The 22,684-nt window shown below is 45.6% G+C and overlaps 2 protein-coding genes across 2 annotated transcripts in view; both read left to right on the forward strand.

Annotated features, from left to right (window-relative positions):
- Window positions 1–590, forward strand: part of LOC120514265 (cytochrome P450 2J6-like) — a 50,366-nt gene extending 49,776 nt beyond the window's left edge. Inside the window, exon 9 of the mRNA XM_039734555.1 lies at window positions 143–590. Coding sequence (XP_039590489.1) covers window positions 143–318 — 176 coding nt within the window. The 3' untranslated portion in view covers window positions 319–590. The remainder of the gene's footprint in view (window positions 1–142) is intronic.
- A 12,286-nt stretch (window positions 591–12,876) lies between these two features.
- LOC120514266 (cytochrome P450 2J2-like) overlaps window positions 12,877–22,684 on the forward strand; it is a 33,559-nt gene continuing 23,751 nt past the window's right edge. Inside the window, exons 1-2 of the mRNA XM_039734556.1 lie at window positions 12,877–12,939; window positions 20,930–21,180. Coding sequence (XP_039590490.1) covers window positions 20,974–21,180 — 207 coding nt within the window. The 5' untranslated portion in view covers window positions 12,877–12,939; window positions 20,930–20,973. The remainder of the gene's footprint in view (window positions 12,940–20,929; window positions 21,181–22,684) is intronic.

Genomic DNA, 22,684 nt, shown 5'->3' on the forward strand with positions numbered 1-22,684 from the left:
GACCCTGTCCAGGATAGTAGGATTATGAAATGGGATGGCTGGATCTCTATTGACATCAGGGTGGGCACACCAATCAGATTATATTCTACTCTGACTCTTCATTTCTTCCTTTCTTTTTTTTTTTTTTTTTTTGTCTTCTCAGGTAAGCGTTCCTGCCTCGGGGAGCCATTGGCCCGCATGGAGCTCTTTCTCTTCTTCACGTCTCTTCTTCAGAAGTTCACCTTCCAGTCCCGTGAAGGAGTTGAGCCAACCCTCGACTTCCAGCAGGGCCTCACCCGGGTGCCTGCTCCATTCAAAGTCCGTGCTATCCCGCGCTAAAGTGCGCCCCTCTGCTGTTGAGAGTTCTGCATTACAGCCTCCAATTTTGCATATGATCAATAAGGATGGTGCCCTATATGCCACTGTACCAGTCTGAGGGATCCATAGATTTTTACCTGTTTTCAAGACAGGGCTACGAAGCTCAGCCAGAAGACAAAAAGCAGACTGGCAAGGTATCTGATAGGCAGGCGCTCTCACTTTCGCTTTATGACATATTAGAGTAGCGTGATTGCTGCTTTTCTTAATTAAAGTGACGTCCTCCACTCTTCCTGCACTCTGGTTTCTTTTTCATTGTCAGTTAGCAAACAGCTTACCAGAATGTAGACACCCTCAGAAATAAAATGTCGCATGACAGTTGTTGGCATTTCCTGAAGTCCTCCTCACCCTCCAGCAGGTGGGGTACCACTAGCAGCGTAAGCACCCAACAACCCACCCCTTGCCAGATTCCCACTCATTGTCAGCACCTCTCTGTTGTTGTTGCCATGGCAGACCCTGGTATTCCAGGCACCTTTATAGTGCCATGCTGTGATGAGCAGGACCTCTGGTGCATCCCAGCCGTATGCATTTACATTTGATATTTGTACAAGGCATGCCAAGAAGGTGGCAACTTGGTCAGCAGAAAAAAAGCTGGCGAGTCAATCAGAGACTTCATATTCTGTAGCGTCAAATAGTATCATCACAAGGTGTTTAATACATTCAATGGGATTGTTTTTAATATTTTACTATCATAAGCACATACCTGTGAAGTGACTTGGCGCTGGGAACACACAGTCTGTGATAATGACAGTTTTCAGTGATGTTATATAGCGCCTTGCCCTAGCAAATACCCAACCCAAAGGTACATTATGCATACAGTCAATGATTTCATATTTCTACAAGCTCACCATTGCAGGTGCAGTGACTTAGTGACATTACACAAGAAACCAGGAGAATGGAGTGTTTTCTGTGATGTTATATAGCGCCTTTCCAAAAGAGGTTTATTCATATAGTAGGATTACTTCAATGTTTCTATGATCTCGAGTACAGGCATTGGAACAGACTTGCAACGGATCTCACAAAGACATTGGAGGAAGTGATCAAAAGGATTTCATATAGTGCCTTTCATAAGTGCTTTATGCATAAAGTTTGCTTGTTTCCATGCCTCTACAATGTAAGCTTTGCAGTTGAAGTGATTTGCACAAGTTAAGCTTTTATTCAGAGGTAGAAAATGTTGGTGTGGTTTTACACAGTGCCTTGCCAATGAGCAATATGTATAAATACAATACTGCAGTTTTCATCTTTCTACTTTCAGGACCGGCTCATCCAAAAAAACATCAAGTCCAGTTGAGAAAGTCCCTAAAGTCCTCCTGTCTATCATTCTTTGTGTAAAGAAAAACTTCCTAATGTTTGTGCGAAATTTACTGTTAAGATTCCAACTGTGTCCCTGTGATCACGATGAACTTATTTTAAAATCACCATCTCGATTCACTGGACTAATTCCCTTCATAATTTTAAACACTTCAATCATGTCACCTCTTAATCTTCTTTTTCTTAAACTGTAAAGGCTCAGCTTTTTAAATCTTTCCTCATAACTCATCACCTGTAGCCCCAGACTCAGCCTAGTCGTTCTTCTCTGGACATTCTCTTGTGCTGCTATGTCCTTTTTGTACCCTGGAGACCAAAACTGCACCCAGGACACCAGATGAGGCCTCACCAGTGCATTATAAAGGTTCAGCAGAACCTCCTGTGACTTGTACTCCACACATCAAGGCGCTATATAACCTGAAATTCTGTTAGCCTTCTTAATGGCTTCTGAACACGGTCTGGCAGTTGATAATGTCGTGTCCACTACGACTCCATAGTCCTTCTCATAAGGTGGACTTTCAATTTTCAGACCTCCCATTGTGTATTCAGACCTAACAAGACCTAAACTTAATGCCAGAGTTAATCTCAGCTCTTTTAATCTTCATAACTCATCCTCTGTAGCCTTAGACTCAGCCTAGTTGCTCTTCTCTGGGCGTTTTCTAGCACTTCTTTGTCTTTATGGAGACCAAAACTGCACCCAGGACTCCAGATGAGGCCTCACCAGTGTGTTATAAAGCTTGAGCAGAACCTCCTGTGACTTGTACTCCACACATCAAGGCGCTATATAACCTGACATTCTGTTAGCCTTCTTAATGGCTTCTGAACACAATGTCGGGAAGTCGATAGCTTAGACTTCATTAACTCCTTCTCATAAGGTGTACAGGGGAGATCAATGGAGATGTGAGCAGAACGCTTTGTATGGCTGCGGCGCTCTGAATGTTTTGTAGCCTCTGTGTTAATTTTGCAGAGAGGCAGATAAAGAGGGAATTACAGTAATCAATATGAGACGTTATGAAACAATGAACCAGAGTTTAAGTATCATTAAAGGACAGAAATGGAAGGAGGCAGGCAACGTGATGGAGATGATAGAATGAAATTTTGGTCTGAGATCTAATGTGTAGCTCACAATTAAGTGATGAATCAAACAAAACACCAAGATTTCTGACAACAGGAGCAGGTCTGACATTAACAGAAACAGAGAAGTTGGATGCCATAGAGAGTAGGGAGTTTGGGCCTACCAGTAGCACTTCAGTTTAATTGGCATTAAGTTTGAGAAAGTCATTTTCCATCCATAGCTTAAGATCAGTGATACAGTCAGTGAGTGTGCTGGGAGGCGATTCTGTATTAAGATATAACTGAATATCATCTGCACAGCAGTGGAAGTTAAGACCATGTCTGAGAATAATCTGACCCAAAGGCAGGTGTAACAAAAGGCGCTATATAGGTGCCTGACCCGACACAGATGGACACGGAGGCACACGTATAAAATAAATAAACTTTTATTTTTCTTCACCTGTGGGGCACATCTTCCCCGTAATCCCCACAGACACAACACAGGTCCACGTGTAACACAAACATGCCACGCTCCTCCTAGGCAACCTTGTCCTCCTGCACCCGACTCTGTCCACCGAGTGGTGGCCGCTGGCTCCCCCTATTGGATACCCGGATACTCCAGGTGCTTGACTGCCGAAATCCGGCTGCACTTCCGGGTGTGGCGAATACGCTGCTCAGACGGGCTCAGGAGTCCCAGCTACAGCACCCCCTGGCGCCGCCTGCGGGACCCAACAGGGCTGCACCCAACTCCAATTCCCATGGAGCCCTGCGGGACACCGAGGCACCGCTCCAGCCCAGGGGGGGCGGCCATCCAGCGTCCAGGGGAAGTATTGCACCATCCAGGGCTGCTCCCCCTAAATATATAAGGTGTATAAGGTAAAGTCATCCCTGATGGAGGATCGCAGGAATCGTGGCAAAGAGGGGTCCTTTCATCGGATTAGCGTTATTCCAGCTGTGGAATGGCCAATTGGGGGAGGCAGCTTGATGGCCGAGGTCTCCAGGACAAAATCCAAATCATATTATGGGATATCATCTACTGTTAAATTCTACTTCGTACTTCTAAAATGTTAATTTTCATACTGTATTGAGGATTTGTTCTTTTCTGTGTATTGTATTGTATTGTATTGAGCCCCCCATGTTTTTGACACCCACTGCACGCCCAACCTACTTGCAAAGGGGTCTCTCTTTGAACTGCCTTTCCTGAGGTTTCTACCATTTTTCTCCTACAAGGGTTTTTTTGGGAGTCATTTCTTTGTCTTCTTAGAGAGTCACGGCTGGGGGGCTGTCAAGATGCAGGGCCTGTTAAAGCCCACCGCGGCACATCTTGTGTGATTTTGGGCTATATAAAAATAAATTGTATTATATTGTATTGCATATACAGTGAAGGGGCATCCTGGCCGGGCATGGACCCTGGTTGTCCACCACAAAAGATATAAAGTATAATGAGTAACCGAACTCTGAGGGACACCACGTGACATACAGGTGAGGTGAAGGCCGAGTGTGACAAACTGTTGCCTATTAGAAAAATATGATGTGAACATTGAAAGGCTAAGCCAGAGATCCCTACAGCGGAGAGATGTGAGATGAAGATTTCATGATTAACAATGTCAAAGGCTGCACTTTGGTCAAGATGGAGAAGAATATGAAGTGAACCGCGATCTGTAGACCAGAGAAGATCATTAACTACACAGAGAAGAGGCTTCTCATTGCTGTGCTGTGTACGAAAACCAGACTGAAAAGGTTCATAGAGTGAATAGTCGTGAAGAAAAGCATGGAGTTGTGTAGCAACCACGTGTTCCATCATCTTAGCCAAAAAAGGGAGATTAGAGATAGGCCTGTAACTGGAAGAAGAAGAAGAAGAAGAAGAAGAACAAGAACAAGAACAAGAACAAGAAAAGAACAAGAAGAACAAGAAGAACAAGAACAAGAAGAAGAAGGAGCCAAGTCAGGTATTTTCAAGGATTGGGTTAACTGCAGCACTTTTGAGGGCAGTCGGGACAGAACCTGAAATGAAACCCGCATTTATCAATGAGGCAGCAGGAATACTAATTATGGATGAGCAGAGAAGTGGGGGCAGAGGATCAAGCAGACAGGACGAGGAGGAATGAGACTTATTAATAAGTTCAGAGACAGTGAGAAACAAGTGAGTCTTGATGATGGAGATGGCAGATAAGAATGAGTGAGTGATGGAGATGTGGAGGGGAAACTCTGATAGATTTGATCAGTTTTGGTATCCAAGAAATGTAAGAAAGCCTAACACTGTTCAGCTGTAGTGGGACATGCTAGAGGAGGGCGCTGGAGGTATTGGGACCCCTGAGGTGTTCCGATCACTTCCATGGCCACAAGTGTATAACATCGAGCACCTCAGCACGCAGGCTGCATCTACTAACATTTGTGACAGAATTGGCCGCTCTCAGGAGAAACACAGTGAATTCAAGTGTGGCACCGTGATAGGATGTCACCTGTGCAATGAGTCCGTTTGTGAAAGTTCCTCACTACTAAATATTCCACGGTCAACTGTCAGTGGTATTATTACAAAGTGGAAGCAATTGGGAACAACAGCAACTCAGCCGTGATGTGGTAGGCCACGTCAAATCACAGAGCAGGGATGGCGCATACTGAGGTGTGTAGAAGTTGCCAACTGTCTGCAGAGTCGATAGCTACAGAACCCCAAAAGCTCAAGAACAGTGCGCCTTAGAGAGAGAGCTTCATGGGATGAATGGGCCTCCATGGCCGAGCAGCTGCCGCCAAGCCTGACATCACCAAGTGCAATGCAATGCCTCGGATGCAGTGGTGAAAAGCCCACCGCCCGCCACTGGACTCTCGAGAGCAATGCAGACGTGTCCTCTGGAGTGACGAATCACACAACCGATGGACTCGCCTGACTGCATTGTGCCAAGTGGAAAGTTTGGTGGAGGGGGGATTATGGTGGGGGGTTGTGCTCGGCCCCTTAGTTCCAATGAAAGGAACTCTTAATTCTTCAGCATACGAAACCATTTTAGACAATTCCATGCTCCCAACTTTCTGGGAACAGTTTGGGGATGGCATCATGACTGCACACACACACCAGTGCACAAAGCAAGGTGCATAAAGAAATGGAGGAACTTGACTGGCCTGCACAGAGAGAGCCCTGACCTCAACCTGATAGAACACCTTTGGGATGAATTAGATCAGGGCAGAAACCATGTCTGAGGCATTTGAGTGTTCCCAGGACCACAGTGACCTCCGCAATTGTGAAATGGAAGCAGTTTGGAACCTAAAGTTGACCATCCAGCTAAACGGAGTAACTGCAGAAGAAGAGTTTTGATAACCAGATGGTCACTTGAACAGAGCAGTAAGATGGGAGAAAGAACCTGCTGGAGAGGCAATCATGTCAGCAGGACTCCACCACTCCGGTGTTTTTGGTCTAGATCAGCGTTTCTCAACCTTTAAGTATTTGCGACCCGTGTTTTCATAACAGTTTTAATTTAGCCCCCCCTAACATTTTTTTGAAACCCTAATAAAATTTATTCCTATATTTTTTGCTGCCAATACACCGCTACAAGTTTTATTATACCTACTTAACTTTTATCGACATTTATCTAACTCTATTTATTTTTCTAGTATCAGAATGTAGTTTAAGTCAATTTGTTTTGGTTTCAATAGATGAATTTTTCATATTTTTGATTCTTGTTTTCTTTTTTTCACATCTTCGTGCCCCCCTTTTTGTTACTTCATGCCGCCCCCTGAGAACCGCTGATGAGTGTACTGGCACAAAAATGGCTTCCATCACATCATCCAGGTGGATGCTGCACATCACTGGTGGCTGAAGTGGCTCCACACTCTCGGAGACACTTTGATTAATGAGGAAAATTCTGAAAGAATTATTATCCTGTCCAGCAAACTTGCACACAGATGCCCCCTGTGGGAAGAACCCAGGGAGTGTGTGCTGGGGGAAATAAATACCACACTGGCCGAATGTGGGGGGCTGCTACAATGATCCCCTTAGCAAAGTTCACCTATAGTGGCCCAAAATGGCCGGCAGCACATGTTCAAGAAGTTCCTCACTGACCCAATGATGGTTCGGGAACGCTGTCGTCACGACCCCATAGTTTCCAGTTTAAGGTTTTCGCAGAGTTTGTATTTGTAGTTTCAGTGGGTTTTAGATTTGGACTGCAGAAGTATAAATAATTTGTATGGCTTCAAAAAGAATCAATTTTATTGTGAATAAAAATAACCATAAACAGGGCTATACCAGGAAATGCACAGGCATTGTAGGAATAATTTAAACAATAATATGCTTAATTATCCCATCCATCTATTATCTAACCCGCTACACTGTGTGCACAATTATTAGGCAAGTGAGTATTTTGACCATATCATCATTTTTAATGCGTATATTCCAACTCCAAGCTGTATTAACTTGAATGCTTATTGGATTTCAGCACGTCAGGTGATGTGTATTTGTGTAATGAGGGAGGGTGTGGCCTAAGGAGATCAACACCCCATATCAAGGTGTGCAGAATTATTAGGCAGCTAGTTTTCCTCGGGCAAAACGGGCCAAAAAAGAGATTTAACTGACTCTGAAAAGTCAAAAATTGTAAAAAGTCTTTCAGAGGGATGCAGCACTTTTGGAATTGCTAAGATATTGGTGTGTGATCACAGAACCATCAAACATTTTGTTGCAAATAGTCAACAGGGTCGCAAGAAACGTGTTGAGAACAAAAGACGCAAATTAGCTGCCAAAGATTTGAGAAGAATCAAACGTGAAGCTACCAGGAACCCATTATCCTCCAGTACTTTCATATTCCAGAGCTGCAACCTACCTGGAGTGCCCAGAAGTACAAGGTGTTCAGTGCTCAAAGACATGGCCAAGGTAAGGAGGGCTGAAACCCAACCACCACTGAACAAGAAAAATAAGTTGAAACGTCAAAACTGGGCCAAGAAATGTCTGAAGACAGATTTTTTTCAAAGGTTTTATGGACCGATGAGATGAGAGTGACTCTTGATGGACCAGATGGATGGACCTGTGGATCAGTAATGGGCACAGAGCTCCACTCCAACGTGGAGGTGGGGTACTGGTATGAGCTGGTATTTTTAAAGATGAGCTAGTTGGACCTTTTTGCATTGAAGATGAACTCAAAATCAACTCCCAAACCTACTGCCAGTTTTTCGAAGACACTTTCTTCAAACAGTGATACAGGAAGAAGACCATGATTTTTATGCAGGCCAATGCTCCATCTCTTGCATCGAAGTTCTCCACTGCGTGGCCAGCCAGTAAAGGCCTTAAAGATGAAGGAATAATGACATGGCCCCCCTTCCTCATCTGACCTAAACCCTATCGAGAACTTGTGGGCACTTCTTAAATGCTAGATTTACGGGGGAGAAAAACAATCCACCTCTCTGAAGAGTGTCTGGGAGGCTGTAGTCACTGCTCCACAAAAAGCTGATTGTCAACAGATCAAGAAACTGACAGACTCCATGAATGGAAAGAAAGGCTTATGACTGTTATTGGAAAGAAGGGTGGCTATATTGGTCATTGATTGATTGATTGATTTTTTTTGAAATGTCAGAGATGTTTATTTGTAAATGTTGAGGTGTTTGTTTATTATTCTCACTATAACAGATGAAAATAAACAAGTGAGTTGGGAAAATGGTCATTTTTCCTTTAGTTGCATAATAAATCTGCACACTAATAGTTGCCTAATAATTGTGCGCACATATGTATTCCCCTGATGATGTTCACACTCACATTTCTGTTGTGAAACATTCAGGTTTTAGGTTTATTAACATTTTGGATTGACTGATAGCACTGTGTTTGTTCCATATTAAAATTAATCCTCAAAAATACAACTTGCCTAATATTTGTGCACACAGTGTATATCCTAACCACAGGGTCACAGGGGTCTGCTGGAGCCAATCCAAGCCAACACAGGGCGCACGGCAGGAAACAAACCCTGGGCAGGGTGCCAGCCCACCGCAGGGCACACACACACACACACACACACACACCAAGTACAATTTAGGATCGCCAATGCACCTAAACTGCCTGTCTTTGGACTGTGGGAGAAACCCATGAGGAGAACATGCAAACTCCACGTAGGGAGGACCCGGGAAGCGAACCGTGCCGCCTATGCTTAATTATTATTAATAAATTGCTGAGCCGTAGAGTGGATGATGTGTACTCCATTGACAGACTGAGGAGATCGTTCCTCCCCTACACTATGCGACTCTTCAATTCCACCCGGGGGAGTAAATGCTAATTTTAATTTTATTTTTTTCATTTTTTCATTTTTATTACTATTTAATTTAATATTGTTTCTTTGTATCAGTATACTGCTGCTGGATTATGTGAATTTCCCCTTGGGATTAATAAAGTATCTATCTATCTATCTATCTACTGTACACCCACTATAGCCGCCGCTCGACGACGCGGTTGTTTCGGGTTAAAAAGGGGAGGGGAAACAAAATATCGCTGAAAAATAGTAAAACTTTTTAAGATATTTCCCTTTGCGTTTTATGATTTTGTAAACAACTTTGAAGTGTATTTATATTGTCTTTTATTTCCAGTAATTCGGCTGTGATTGTAAAAGTGCAATTCTAATAACAATGAGAATGACGCACTGCTTGCAAACCGCCGCTAATATGTAAACGAACAACTGAGCGGTGCGCGCTTTTCTGTCGGAACCGCGACGCACAACCAGTCATGACGCTCTCATAGTGATCCTCTGTCTACTCGTATCTCTACACTCTCGGTGTGTTTCTGTCGTTAGTTAAGGTCAGTTAATTTAGTGTAGTATATTAGTTTATATCGTTTTTTTAGATTTGGCTAAAAATTGAAAAGGAAGTATGATCGAATGTTTTTATTTATTCTAATAATGAATGTTGAACTGACGTTTAATAAAATAGAAAATCAAATGATTTCTATTTTTTAACTATCATACTTATTCCTATTCAATTCAAGACAGAAAATGGGTCCTAAAAAGAAGTCGGGAGCACAACATCTGGAGGAAGAAGAAAAAAAAAGTACCGAAAGACAACGCGATACTTCAAAAAACAATGGATTTTTACCGGAAGTAAAAAAATGAAGTGAAGAAAGTAATGAAAATTGAGAACAAGTCGACCCCATACCCCTTCTCAATCCTACTTTTTGTAAAAAAATTGATTGATTTGTATGGAATGATTGCAATAAAATTAATAAAATTTCAACAAAAAAAAGAAAGAAAGTAATAAAAATGTAAATATTCCTAATGTGAGAGGCGAAAACACAAAAGATACAGAACAATGTGTTTTATCCATTTTGATTGAAGGGCGTTTATTTTCTCTTTCGGCACCAGCCGTCGTTTTGGGTCCGCGTACTTTTTGGTATTTGAAATTTCATTTCAGAAGCAAAAACAAAAAAACGATAATGAAAGAAATTTTCACATTTTGATTTTTGATTAAAGAATAAAATGAGGAAAAAATAAGGTATTTTTTTAATTCTATGGTAACAAACAGCAGTCATAAACTTACATATATTTTTCTGTATTTATTTGTGATTCAGATAATGAAAGTGTAACAGCTCAAAAACAACAAAACAGACGCATTTTCGTTGTCGGAAACCGTAAGTATTTCTTCTTCTGCGCGATTTTTGACGACACGTGCGAACAGTCCTCCTCACAACACATCGATCGACGGCCTTCAAGTTACACCACATGGCATCACCAGAGGATGGACCATTACGTTGTTTTTCGGAACAGTAAAAGAGCGACACTCCGGGACGAGGACATGACTGCAGAAAAACTGAGTCGCATCTTTCAGGTAAAAATACAAGCTTTGCAGACTTTGTTTCATGGATGTAACAGTTCTTTTATGAATGTTATTGTCTTACTGTGAAACAGCTAACATTTAGTGATTTCATTTACTAACACTAAGTCTGGCAAATTTTAGAGTGCTATCATTTTGAATGTGTGTAAATGAGTGAATGGTTGCTAATTGACAAGTGTAACACATGTTAAGAAAACGTTCACGTTCACTTACTCTCCTAACGTTTTATACTTGTGCGCACTGTTACAAGTTTGAAAAGCTTGTATTTTTGCCTGAAAGATGCAACTCAGTTTTTCTGCAGTCATGTCCTCGTCCCGGAGCGTCACTCTTTTACTGTTCCGAATGGTCCATCCTCTGCTGATGCCATGCGGTGTAACTTCAAGGCCGTCGATCGATGTGTTGTGAGGAGGACTGTTCGCACGTGTCGTCAAAAATCGCGTAGAAGAAGAAATACTTACGGTTTCCGAAAAAGAAAATGCCTCTGTTTTGTTGCTTTTGAGCTATTACACTTTCATTATCAATCCATCCATCCATTTTCCAACCCGCTGAATCCGAACACAGGGTCACGGGGGTCTGCTGGAGCCAATCCCAGCCAACACAGGGCACAAGGCAGGAACCAATCCCGGGCAGGGTGCCAACACTTTCATTATTTGAATCACAAATAAATCCAGAAAAATATATGTAATTGTAAGTTTATGACTGCTATTTTTTTTACCATAAAATTAAAAAATACCTTATTTTCCCTCATTTTATTCTTTGATCAAAAATCTGGAAATTCTTTTCATTTTCGTTTTTGTTTCTAAAATGAAATTTCAAATACCAAAAACGGACCGTTTTGCCACGCTAAACTGTAAATCTTCGTAATTACACAAACACTTTGACAAAACAACACAAAGAAAAAAACTTTCAACGAAAGAAACAGTAAAGGATGGTGCAGTGGTGACGCTGCTGCCTGGCCGTAAGAGGCCCGGGTTAACCTCCCATGTCCTATGGAGTTTGCAGGTTTTCCGTGTTCACGTTGGTTTCCTCCAGGAGCTCTGGTGGTGCTGAATTGGTCTGTGCGCGCGCGTGCGCGCGTCTGTCTTTCTGTCTGTCCAGGGGTTGTTGCTGCCTGCGCCCATTTCTTGCTGGGGTAGGCTCCAGCTGCCCAACCACCCTACCCTCAAAACGGGTATAGATCATGGATGGATTAGTTAAATATGAATCTTTGTCGTGTCCATGACCAAATCCCGGCGTCCTGTCCGTTTTTCCACACTGCGCCAGTGTTTCGGAGCTAACGGGGCCTGGATGTGCAAATCCACATTGGGCCAGTGGTGTTTGAAGTTTTGCTTTATTTGTGAAATTACTAAAGTATAACGGAGTGATTAATACACCATGCAACGGTAAGAAGGGCTGCAGGGCTCTTGTAGATCGGGGGCTAAAGCCCCAGAAATCATCCCCCGCCCCCTCCGACGCCACTGCCAGGAGCCCGCGATGTCTTGTTGTGAACACTTTGTCAGTCTTTGTGTTGCCCCGCAGCTGTTAAACAAGGACAAGACCTGGTCGGAACGACAATCCTGCGCATGCGGGTCAAACACATTCGCTCGCTCGCTCGCTCGCTCGGCTTGTATTTATAGACTGCTGGGTAAAGCCATTCGAACGGAGGACATACACCATTCTCAAAGACGTCCTTGTCTATAAAACAGCGCGTCAGAAATTGAATTAGCTGCGCTCCTTCCACGTGCTATTCGCCCGTTTATCTAATCACTTAGCACAACATAGTTCTGCTCAGGGTGACAACAGTCGGCAGCCTGTCCCATCAGTCGAGGACGAGAGCCGTGGAGCCCCCTCGGTCGGACACCTGGATAAGCAGGTATAGAAAATGAATGGGTGGGTTAGCTGCGAAACACTGACGCCCGCACTGCAGGGTTTGTTCCTGCCTTGTCCTTGCTCCAGCGAACACCCCCCAAACCGACCGAGACCCTGTTCAGGACTAAGCGGTTTAGAAGTTGACTGACTGGATGGACTAGTTAGGTATGGAGTTTTTTTTAATAGGTTCATGACCGCCTTTTACAATGAACCGAACGTGCAGATTTTTTTATTATTTGAGGGGACGGCGGGACCGCGCAGACTTCATACAAATGGGGCAAAGGACAGACATCGAACCAGGGGACAGTAAGTCGAGGGGATGATCGTCCATTACCCTGTTAACGATTGTCACATGGGGTCAAACACCGACTTCCACTGTGAAGTAAAGACAAGTTACAGAACTGAAAACATAAAAATGAACTGAAGAGGCAGAATAACGCTGGAGGGGGGCCCAGGGATCGGCTCCTCACCAACTGCAGGAGCAGTTTGCTTGTTTTCTTACACTACTTGGGCCATTCGGAGAGTTTGGTTTTCCGCAGTGGACGAGCGTTTGCAAGAAGGGCAAATTCCGAGAAAGGCGAGACGAGACGGGTAAGCGAAAACGCAGGATCCGTCGGCACTGTTGGGGGGTTAGGGAATGGGGGCTGCTTCGTTTGTTTACGTTGTTTCTGCCCTTCTCCATATTTGCTCAGTTGACTAAAAGTTCCCGAAACTAGGGCTCGATAAATTAATGAATAATCGAACGAACCAGTGAACTCCAATGCATTGATTAGTCCGTCTTGTCGTCTCCATGTTTCGTGCGCCCTGCGCTCTGCCGCGTTGCGCCTTCAGTTTTCGCAGATCAGCACTGGTTTCATAAAGTTATCAGACACTTCGCTTTGTTCGCATCTTATTTTTAGGCCTTCTGCTAAAATTATTTAAATTAGTTTCCCTCCCTCACCAAGCACCACTCATTAACCTCAGAATGACAAACTGTAAATAAAAGTCAGACTTTTGTGCAATTTTGTAAAAGATAAACCGAAACATCGGGCGGCACAGTGGCGCAGTGGTAGCGCTACCAGTGAGGAGACCTGGGTTCGCTTCCCTTGTTCTCCCCTGTGTCTGCGTGGGTTTCCTCCCACAGTCCAAAGACTTGCAGGTTAGGTGCATTGGCGATCCTAAATTGTGCTGTGTGCGTGCGTGTCCTGCGGTGGGCTGGCGCCCTGCCCGAGATTTGCTCCTGCCTTGCGCCCTGTGTTGGCTGGGATTGAAAATGACTGACTGAAACATCGCATTGACGCAGGAATTTAGACCCTTTACTCAATAAGAAGTCAAGCAAAATGACAACTTTTATTGGCTAACTGAACAGATGACAATAACAAGGCTATCGAGGCCCCTCCTTCAGACAAGTAATCAATTCATTGCCTGAAGTATTGTCCCGAGTTCACTCAAAAGCTTGCAAAATTGTAATCTTTTAGTTAGCCATTAAAACGTGTCATTTGCTAGTCTTCTCATTATATCCATAATGGCTAACACTGTACAACACCCTAGTACTACAAACCCTTTACTCGGCACTTAGTTGCGTCAGGAATTTCAGGCTCTATGAGTCTGACATGATAAGCTTGGCACACCTGGGGTCTCATTTGTAAAGTCTAGGTAAGCAAAAAAAAAAAAAAGTGTGTGCACTACTTTCTGCTCAAATATCGGGATAGAAAACACACAACACAACACTTGATGGGGAAACGTGCGTGTATTTACAGTATAGCTCTGACCCATAAAAGCAACATTTTGGACAAAGAGGGGAATGACAACCTTGATTATGTGCAGTAATACAGCCAAGGGAGCTACATGGAGGATTAAAAGATTTTCTCAAGTCAAATATCCCATAAAATGACAAGTAACACTCATCAAATCCCAAGTGCATTCAGATGAACTGCAAGGGACTGTCTCCTCCTTGAACCATCACCTTATCGTGGTGGAGGGGTTTGCGTGTCCCAATGATCCTAGGAGCTATGTTGTCCGGGGCTTTATGCCCCTGGTAGGGCCACCCAAGGCAAACTGGTCCTAGGTGAGGGATGAGACAAAGAGGGTTCAATAAACCTCCAATGAAAATAAAACTTGGACGACGTTTTCCCTTGCCCGGACGCTGGTCACCGGGGCCCCCCTCTGGAGCCAGGCCTGGAGGTGGGGCTCGATGGCGCCCTGGTGGCCGGGCCTGCACCCATGGGGCTCGGCCGGGCACAGCCCAAAGAGGTAACATGGGTCCTCCTCCCCATGGGCTCACCACCTATGGGAGGGGCCAAGGAGGTTGGGTGCAGTGTGAGTTGGGTGGTGGCGGGGGGGACCTTGGCGGTCTGATCCTCGGCTACAGAAACTGGCTCTTGGGACGTGGAATGTCACCTCTCTGAAGGGGAAGGAGCCTGAGCTAGTGCGCGAGGTCGAGAGGTTCGGCTAGATATAGTCGGACTCACCTCGACGCACAGCTTGGACTCTGGAACCAATCTCCTTGAGAGGGGCTGGACTCTCTACCACTCTGGAGTTGCCCCCGGTGAGAGGCGCCGAGCAGGTGTGGGCATACTTATTGCCCCCCGACTTGGAGCCTGTGCATTGGGGTTTACCCCGGTGGACGAGAGGGTGGCCTCCCTCCGCCTTCGGGTGGGGGGAAGGGTCCTGACTGTTGTTTGTGCGTATCGCCAACAGCAGTTTGGAGTATCCACCCTTTTGGAGTCTCTGGAGGGTTGCTAGAGGGCATACCTTCTGGGGATTCCCTCGTTTTGCTGGGAGACTTCAATGCTCACGGGCAATGACAGTGAGACCTGGAAGGGCGTGATTGGGAGGAATGGCCCCGATCTGAACCCGGCGGTGTTTTGTTATTGGACTTCTGTGCTCGCCACGGATTGTCCATAACGAACACCATGTTCAAGCATAAGGGTGTTCATATGTGCACTTGGCACCAGGACACCCTAGGCCTCAGGTCGATGATCGACTTTGTGGTCGTGTCGTGGACTTGCGGCCATATGTCTTGGACACTCGGGTGAAGAGAGGGGCGGAGCTGTCAACTGATCACCACCTGGTGGTGAGTTGGCTTCGATGGTGGGGGAAGATGCCGTCAGACCTGGTAGGCCCAAACGTGTTGTGAGGGTCTGCTGGGAACGGCTGGCAGAGTCCCCTGTCAGAAGTAGCTTCAACTCCCACCTCCGCAGAACTTCAACCACGCCCCGAGGGAGGTGGGGACATTGAGTCCAATGGGCCATGTTCCGTGCCTCTATTGTTGAGGCGGCTGACCGGAGCTGTGGCCGCAAGGTGGTCGGTGCCTGTCGTGGCGGCAATCCCCAACCCGTTGGTGGACACCGGCGGTGAGGGATGCCGTCAAGCTGAAGAAGGAGTCCTATAGGACTTTTTGTCCTGTGGGTCTCTGGAGGCAGCTGATAGGTACCGCAGGCCAAGCGAACGCTGCTTCGTTGTTGCTGAGGCAAAACTCGGGCATGGGAGGAGTTTGGAGAGGCCATGGAGAACGACTTTGGACGGCTTCGAGGAGATTCTGGTCCACCGTCCGCGCCTCAGGAGGGGAAGCAGTGCAGTGTCAACACCATATATGGTGGGGATGGTGCTGCTGACCTCACTTCGACGTTAGGGTCGGTGGGAGGAGTACTTCAAGACCTCCTCAATCCCACTAACATGCCTTCCAATGAGGAAGCAGAGCCTGGGGACTCTGAGGTGGGCTCTCCCATCTCTGGGACTGAAGTCACCGAGGTGGTCAAAAACTCCTTGGTGGCAGGGCCCGGGGTGGATGAGATACGCCCGAGTTCCTTAAGGCTCTGGATGTTGTAGGACTGTCTTGGTTGACACGCCTCTGCAACATCGCATGGACATCGGGACAGTGCCTCTGGATTGGCAGACCGGGGTGGTGGTCCCCTCTTTAAAAGGGGACCGGAGGGTGTGTTCCAACTATAGAGGGATCACACTCCTCAGCCTCCCTGGAAAAGTCTATTCGTGGGTTCTGGAGAGGAGGGTCCGTCGGGTAGTCAACCTCGGATTCAGGAGGAACAGTGTGGTTTTAGTCCTGGTCGCGAACAGTGGACCAGCTCTTCACCCTTAGCAGAGTCCTGGAGGGTGCATGGGAGTTTGCCCGACCGGTCTACATGTGTTTTGTGGACTTGGAAAAGGCATTCGACCGTGTCCCTCGGGGAATTCTGTGGGGGGTGCTCCGGGAGTATGGGGTACCGGACACCCTGATAAGAGCTGTTCGGTCTCTGTACAACCGTGTCAGAGCTTGGTCCGCATTGCCGCAGTAAGTCGAGCCCGCTTCCAGTGGGAGTTGGACTCCGCCAGGGCTGCCCTTTGTCACCGATTCTGTTCATAACTTTTATGGACAGAATTTCTAGGCAAGGCCAGGGTGTTGAAGGGGTCCGTTTGGTGGACTCAGGATTGGGTCACTGCTTTTGCAGATGATGTTGTCCTGTTTGCTTCATCAGGCCGTGATCTTCAGCTCTCTGGATCGGTTCGCAGCTGAGTGTGAAGCGGCTGGGATGAGAATCAGCACCTCCAAATCCGAGAGCATGGTCCTCAGCCGAAAAGGGTGGAGTGCCCTCTCAGGGTTGGGGAGAGATCCTGCCCCACGTGGAGGAGTTCAAGTATCTTGGGGTCTTGTTCACGAGTGAGGGAAGAATGGAGCGTGAGATCGACAGGCGGATCGGTGCGGCATCAGTGATGAGGGCTCTGCATCGGTCTGTCGTGGTGAAAAAGGAGCTGAGCCGTAAGGCAAAGCTCTCAATTTACCAGTCGATCTACCTCCTACCCTCACCTATGGTCATGAGCTATGGGTAGTGACCAAAGAACGAGATCGCAATACAAGCGGCTGAAATGAGTTTCCTCCGCAGGGTGTCTGGGCTTTCCCTTAAAGATAGGGTGAGAAGCTCAGAGTAGAGCCACTGCTCCTCCGCATCGAGAGGAGTCAGATGAGGTGGCTCGGGCATCTGATCAGGATGCCTCCTGGACGCCCCCTGGTGAGGTGTTCGGGCACGCCCAACCGGGAGGAGGCCCGGGGAAGACCCAGGACACGCTGGAGGGACTATGTCTCCCGGCTGGCCTGGGAACGCCTTTGGGATTCTCCCGAAGAGCTGGAAGAAGTGGCCGGGAGAGGGAAGTCTGGGCCTCTCTGCTTAAGCTGCTGCCCCGCGACCCGACCTCGGATAAGCGGAAGAGAATGGATGCATGGATGGATGGCAAGGGACTGTGGGTTCCTACCTTCTATGTGGTGCTGAGGGCAGACCCTTCTGGTGATGGGCAGTTGGCCCCGCCTCTTTGTGAACCACCCACAAAAGAAGTATAGGAAATAAACCAAATAATTAACAAAAGGAAAAGTAACAAAGGGCACAAACGGAAAATAATAATAATAATAATCCATCCTGCTATATCCTAACTACAGGGACACGGGGGTCTGCTGGAGCCAGTCCCAGCCAACACAGGTCGCAAGGTAGGAAACAAACCCCGGGCAAGGCGCGTACACACACTAGGGACAATTTAGGATCGCCAGTCGCCTAACCTGCATGTCTGTGGGAGGCAGCCCACACAGACACGGGGAGAACATGCAAACTCCATGCATGTTCGAGGCAGCAGCGCTACCCACTGCGCCACTGTGCCGCCCTCCACTGGGAAATGTTATACTTTAAAACTTGCCTTGTTAAGTTTGTCAGCCTAATGCAGTTTATTGGAGACACTCATTCTACAAATGATCAGCAAAGATCGCAGCTAAATTTAATAAGAGAAGAATGGTATACACGCATTCTAGAAAAAGGCAGACAAAGACACCTAATAAGAAAAAAAATGATTGGTGTTTAACGGCACTGGACATCAGTGCCTCTTCTGTTTCTAACTTTCAGACCTTCATCACTTCCACCTCCAGTCCCAGGACCCAGAGTGACATTAGAAGGTTCAGTGTCTGGAGCAGCCATGGAGAAGCCTGATGTTGCACCAGAAATAGCCATTGTTTAATTCAGAATTTACGCATCCAGTGGTAGTAGGGGGGCAGAGAACTCCTAATTCCTGGCAAGTTGCATGCAGAGTAGGATTGACTCACACGTGCCGTGTTTGATCAGTAGGGATGACGTGGACACAAACAAATCTAATCTAGTAGTGTTGAACAACTACCGAGGGAGCTCCATATTGGGCAAGTTTTTAGGTTGGCCCCTTTCAGTGCTTTGTTGTGCATGCCCGTGTGCCCCACACCCACCGCGGTGTTTTGTTTTTTTTTTTTTGCTTTATACGCTTAACACACATCTCGTATTTCACGGTACAGTCGCGTATTTCTTGCCTAATTTTAGTTAATGACCCGATTTTTAAAAAAAATCCTCATTCGTCTTATGCTTGAAACATTTAGAACAGCACGTTAGCCACCGTAGAAAGAGCGTCATTCAGTGCCATCCCAGTGACTCCTTTCTTCTCTTTTCAGGGAATCTTGGCATTTGCACAAACAAATCGATTCGGCGGCGCGCGATGGCAGATTTAGTGCGCATGCGTCATGCCGCCACTCTCTTCCAATATGCGCACATTAAGAGATGGCAGCAACACCAGTTGACCGCTGCTGGGCTTTCACCATCCACCTTCCTGCGGCATTGCAATTCGTCGCGACGTCGGTGGGAACTGGCTGGATGAACGGCTTGCCTGCGTCGAATTCAAATGGCACAAGTTAAGCAAAAAGCGTTCGCAAATCCTTAACTAAGGAGGCGAGGAGGTCCGTTAGAAAGCGTTGATATATTGACAGTGTCTTCTTCCCAGCTGTAACGCACGGGCTGGTTGAAAGGCGCTATATAATATATTGATATTTTATGAGAGTGTCAATGTACGGCGTGTTGGTGAGATATGCAATAAAAAGTTTCTCTAATTTGATTTTAATTTGATATGGACAGGGCTGGCTCTTCAGCTTAAACGAACGAGGCGGCAACACTTGAGGGGCGGCATTTTTAAAAAATACAGACCAACTGCTCAATTGCTATGTTTTGTATTATTTTCACCTACTGCCAACGTCTGGTCTTAATCTCTGACGATCTACACAATTCAACAATAACACGGACAACGACAGAAATAATAATAATTATAATAATAATAACAATAACCACAGGAGCGCAGCTCCTGCACACAAAGACTTTTTAAATTCCAAATATGGTCCTCTCTCAAACGGATTTAGATTCAGATTTGTGTTACAACTTGGCACATACCGTTCTCCGTTGTTCACCACCATCTATGACATTCGCTCTTAACGCACTAACGGTGGTCTCCAGAGTCCGCCTCTGACTGGAAAAACTCTGTGAGGCTGTGCACTGATTGGATAGTTATATTGCCTTATTTGCATGCATGAAGAATACAATAAATATGAATTGTGGATAAATATCTCTATTTAAAAATTATTGTTATATTTCAGTCTCATTGAATTTTATAATTAAGTTTGTCAATTTATTTAAATAATTTAAATGACGTGCATGTTACCGAGCTGTTTTGATTAAAAACTAGACTGTCACCATCATTGTAAGGTACATAATTGTCTGAAGGTTTAAATAACGACCTATACCTCCAAACTTTAAGTTATGTATCTATAGTTATTATTTAGTCAGTCAGTCATTACCCAACCCGCTGTAGCCTAATACAGGGTCACGGGGTCCGCTAGAGCCAATCCCAGCCAACACAGGGCGCAAGGCAGAAAATATTACTTACAGAAAAATCTCAAATGCAACACATAAATAAAAGCCGCTAATACAGCACAATCCCTGTTTCTTTTCGGAAGTGGAACCCCTTTAAGAGCGGATTTTTCTAAGGCAGTCTTGTAAAAAGACGTCGCTATAAGTAATCAACTGCCCTCCTCGACGTTCTCAAATTGTAAACGCGCTGTTTAGTATCCACGCTCTCCGAACGTCACTGTCGCCACTCCTCTCTTCAGTGACAATTCAAAGCAAAGGAGTTGGGGAGGAGCTATTTATAACCTCGCCTTAGGTGGCAGAAATGCTGGAGCCAGCTGTGGATTTTGGTGGCACGGTGGCGCAGTGGTAGCTCTCCCTGCATCCCAGGCACTCCCTATGTGGCTTTCTCCGGGTGCTCCGGTCTCATTCCTCAGTCCAAAGACATCGGCGGTTAGGAGGGTTGGCGACGTTAAGTTGTCCCCTGATGTGAGTTTGTGTGCCTGTCTGTGTGTGTTCGTCCTGCCCTGGGCTTGTCCCTGCCATCTGCTGCCCCAGCGACTCTGCTTTCTGTATGCGGATTTGGAGAATGGCTTGGATGGATGAACTTGATGTGACGGTCACTATATACACTAAGGTCTGAGTGACTGCTTTTCACTCCTTGTAGTGTAAAGATGAGGTCAGGGGATTGTTTTTAGGAGGCGCTCTTTTGTCACAAAGCTCAGCATTCCCCAAACCGGATTTGCTTTGTTGTCCTCCTCTCGTTAATGCGGCCGCTCCATTCTACTCGATTCCATCATGTGGGCGGCATTAATGATTAATCTCTCTGTTAAAGGATGATTTTATAAACTGCATGGGTGGGCTTTGGTTATCTTTTCAGATGAAAGTCCACATCACAATCAGCCAAATAAAAGCCATCTTTTTACTTTTAGGCTCGACAATCTGAAGACAGACACGGGTGCAAGCAGCGCCTGCAATGGGGATTCTCAATGCCCTGCCCACTTTCTTCAGCCAATGGCTGGATGCAACAAGCCTTTTTATTTTCCTCCTGGTCTTCTTATTGGCTGCAGACTACATCAAGAACAGAGCGCCCAAAAATTTCCCACCGGGTCCCTGGAGTCTCCCTTTTGTCGGCAACATTTTCAACATCGACCCTCTAAAGCCGCACATCTACATGTGTAAGGTGAGTTCTGGGGTACGAAAAGAGGATGGAGGCCTGATCGTGCCCGGGTTAAAGGACAAGATGGCAGCGCATTGAAGGTGGCGCAGTGGTTAGCGTTGTTTCTTCATGGATCCTGAATCCTGCGTCCTATCATTGCGACTCAGTTTGTCGCCACGCCTTATCTCGATTAGCGATAGGCTCCGCACCCCGTCATGTGATTCAGCGAGATTGGGAGTTTTAACTTTGTAAGTGTTGTGATTTATGTTGCATTTATGACCTAACAAATGACAGATATGGTCGATTTTTTAGATCCCCCAGTGTGCCTTATGTTAAAAGAGTCACTTATATTATTTCTCCTAAATTATAAGAGTCAAGAATAGACAGTGGTGCTTGAAAGTTTGTGAACCCTTTAGAATTTTCTAGATTTCTGCATAAAGATGACCTAAAACATCATCAGATTTTCACTCAAGTCCTAAAAGGAGATAAAGAGAAACCAGTTAAACAAATGAGACACAAATATTATACTTGGTCATTTATTTATTAAGGAAAATGATATTCCATATTTGTGAGTGGCAAAAGTATGTGAACCTTTGCTTTCAGTATCTGCTGTGACCCCCAAATAACTACAACTAAATGTTTCCGGTAACTTTTGCTCATTCCTGCACACCGGCTTGGAGGAATTTTCTTCAACATAAGACTTCAATGCCAATAAACAGCACAGCAAAACAACAAAACAGTGAAACGTCCCCATCGGCTGCCATGGATCAGAAAAGCAAGCAGAGGCTCAGTGGCCAGTTTCTTATGTTTAGTCCACGGGTGTTGAACTCCAGTCCTGGAGGGCTGCAGTGGCTGCAGGATTTCATTCTAACCCTCTTCCTCATTAGTGACCAGTTTTGGCTGCTAATTAACGTCTTTTGCCTTGGTTTTAATTAATTTGACTCAGGTCCATTAGTTGTCTCTTTTTTCCTTTAATTAGCAGCCAAACAAAAATGAAACACAAAACATGAGCAGCTCACCTGTGCCCATCATACAATATCTAAAAATAAAGAAAGGTGAAGGTCTCGGTAAGGTTGATCTCCGAGGTCACCCAAACATCTTGACGATGTTCTTAGAAAAAATAGAAAATTCAACAGTTTTGGAAACGTCTGCTGTGGCAGAAAGAGGGCAGCAACGGGCCATGGAATTAAATAACGGGTTTAATTAACAGCAAGAATGGGCTTCTCATTAAGAGATTGGTTGGAGTTTGAAATCCCAGTTTAGCTGTTCATCCGTTGGCTCGTTTCACATCTCATTTCTATTTGGCTGTCATTTAATGAGGAGAGAAATCAATTCAGAGGACTGAATCCTCCAAAACAGGGCTATTAAAACAAACGAGTGAATTAGCAGTGAAAACTGGTCACTGATTAAGAAAAGGGTTGGAATGAAAACCTGCAGCCACTGCGGCCCTCCAGGATGGGAGTTCGACACCCCAGGTTTAGTAAATGCTGTCAGTCCTTCATGTGCTGTTAAGTTAATGACATCCACC

This window comes from Polypterus senegalus, chromosome 14 (genome assembly GCF_016835505.1).
Source record: "Polypterus senegalus isolate Bchr_013 chromosome 14, ASM1683550v1, whole genome shotgun sequence".
NCBI lineage: Eukaryota > Metazoa > Chordata > Cladistia > Polypteriformes > Polypteridae > Polypterus > Polypterus senegalus.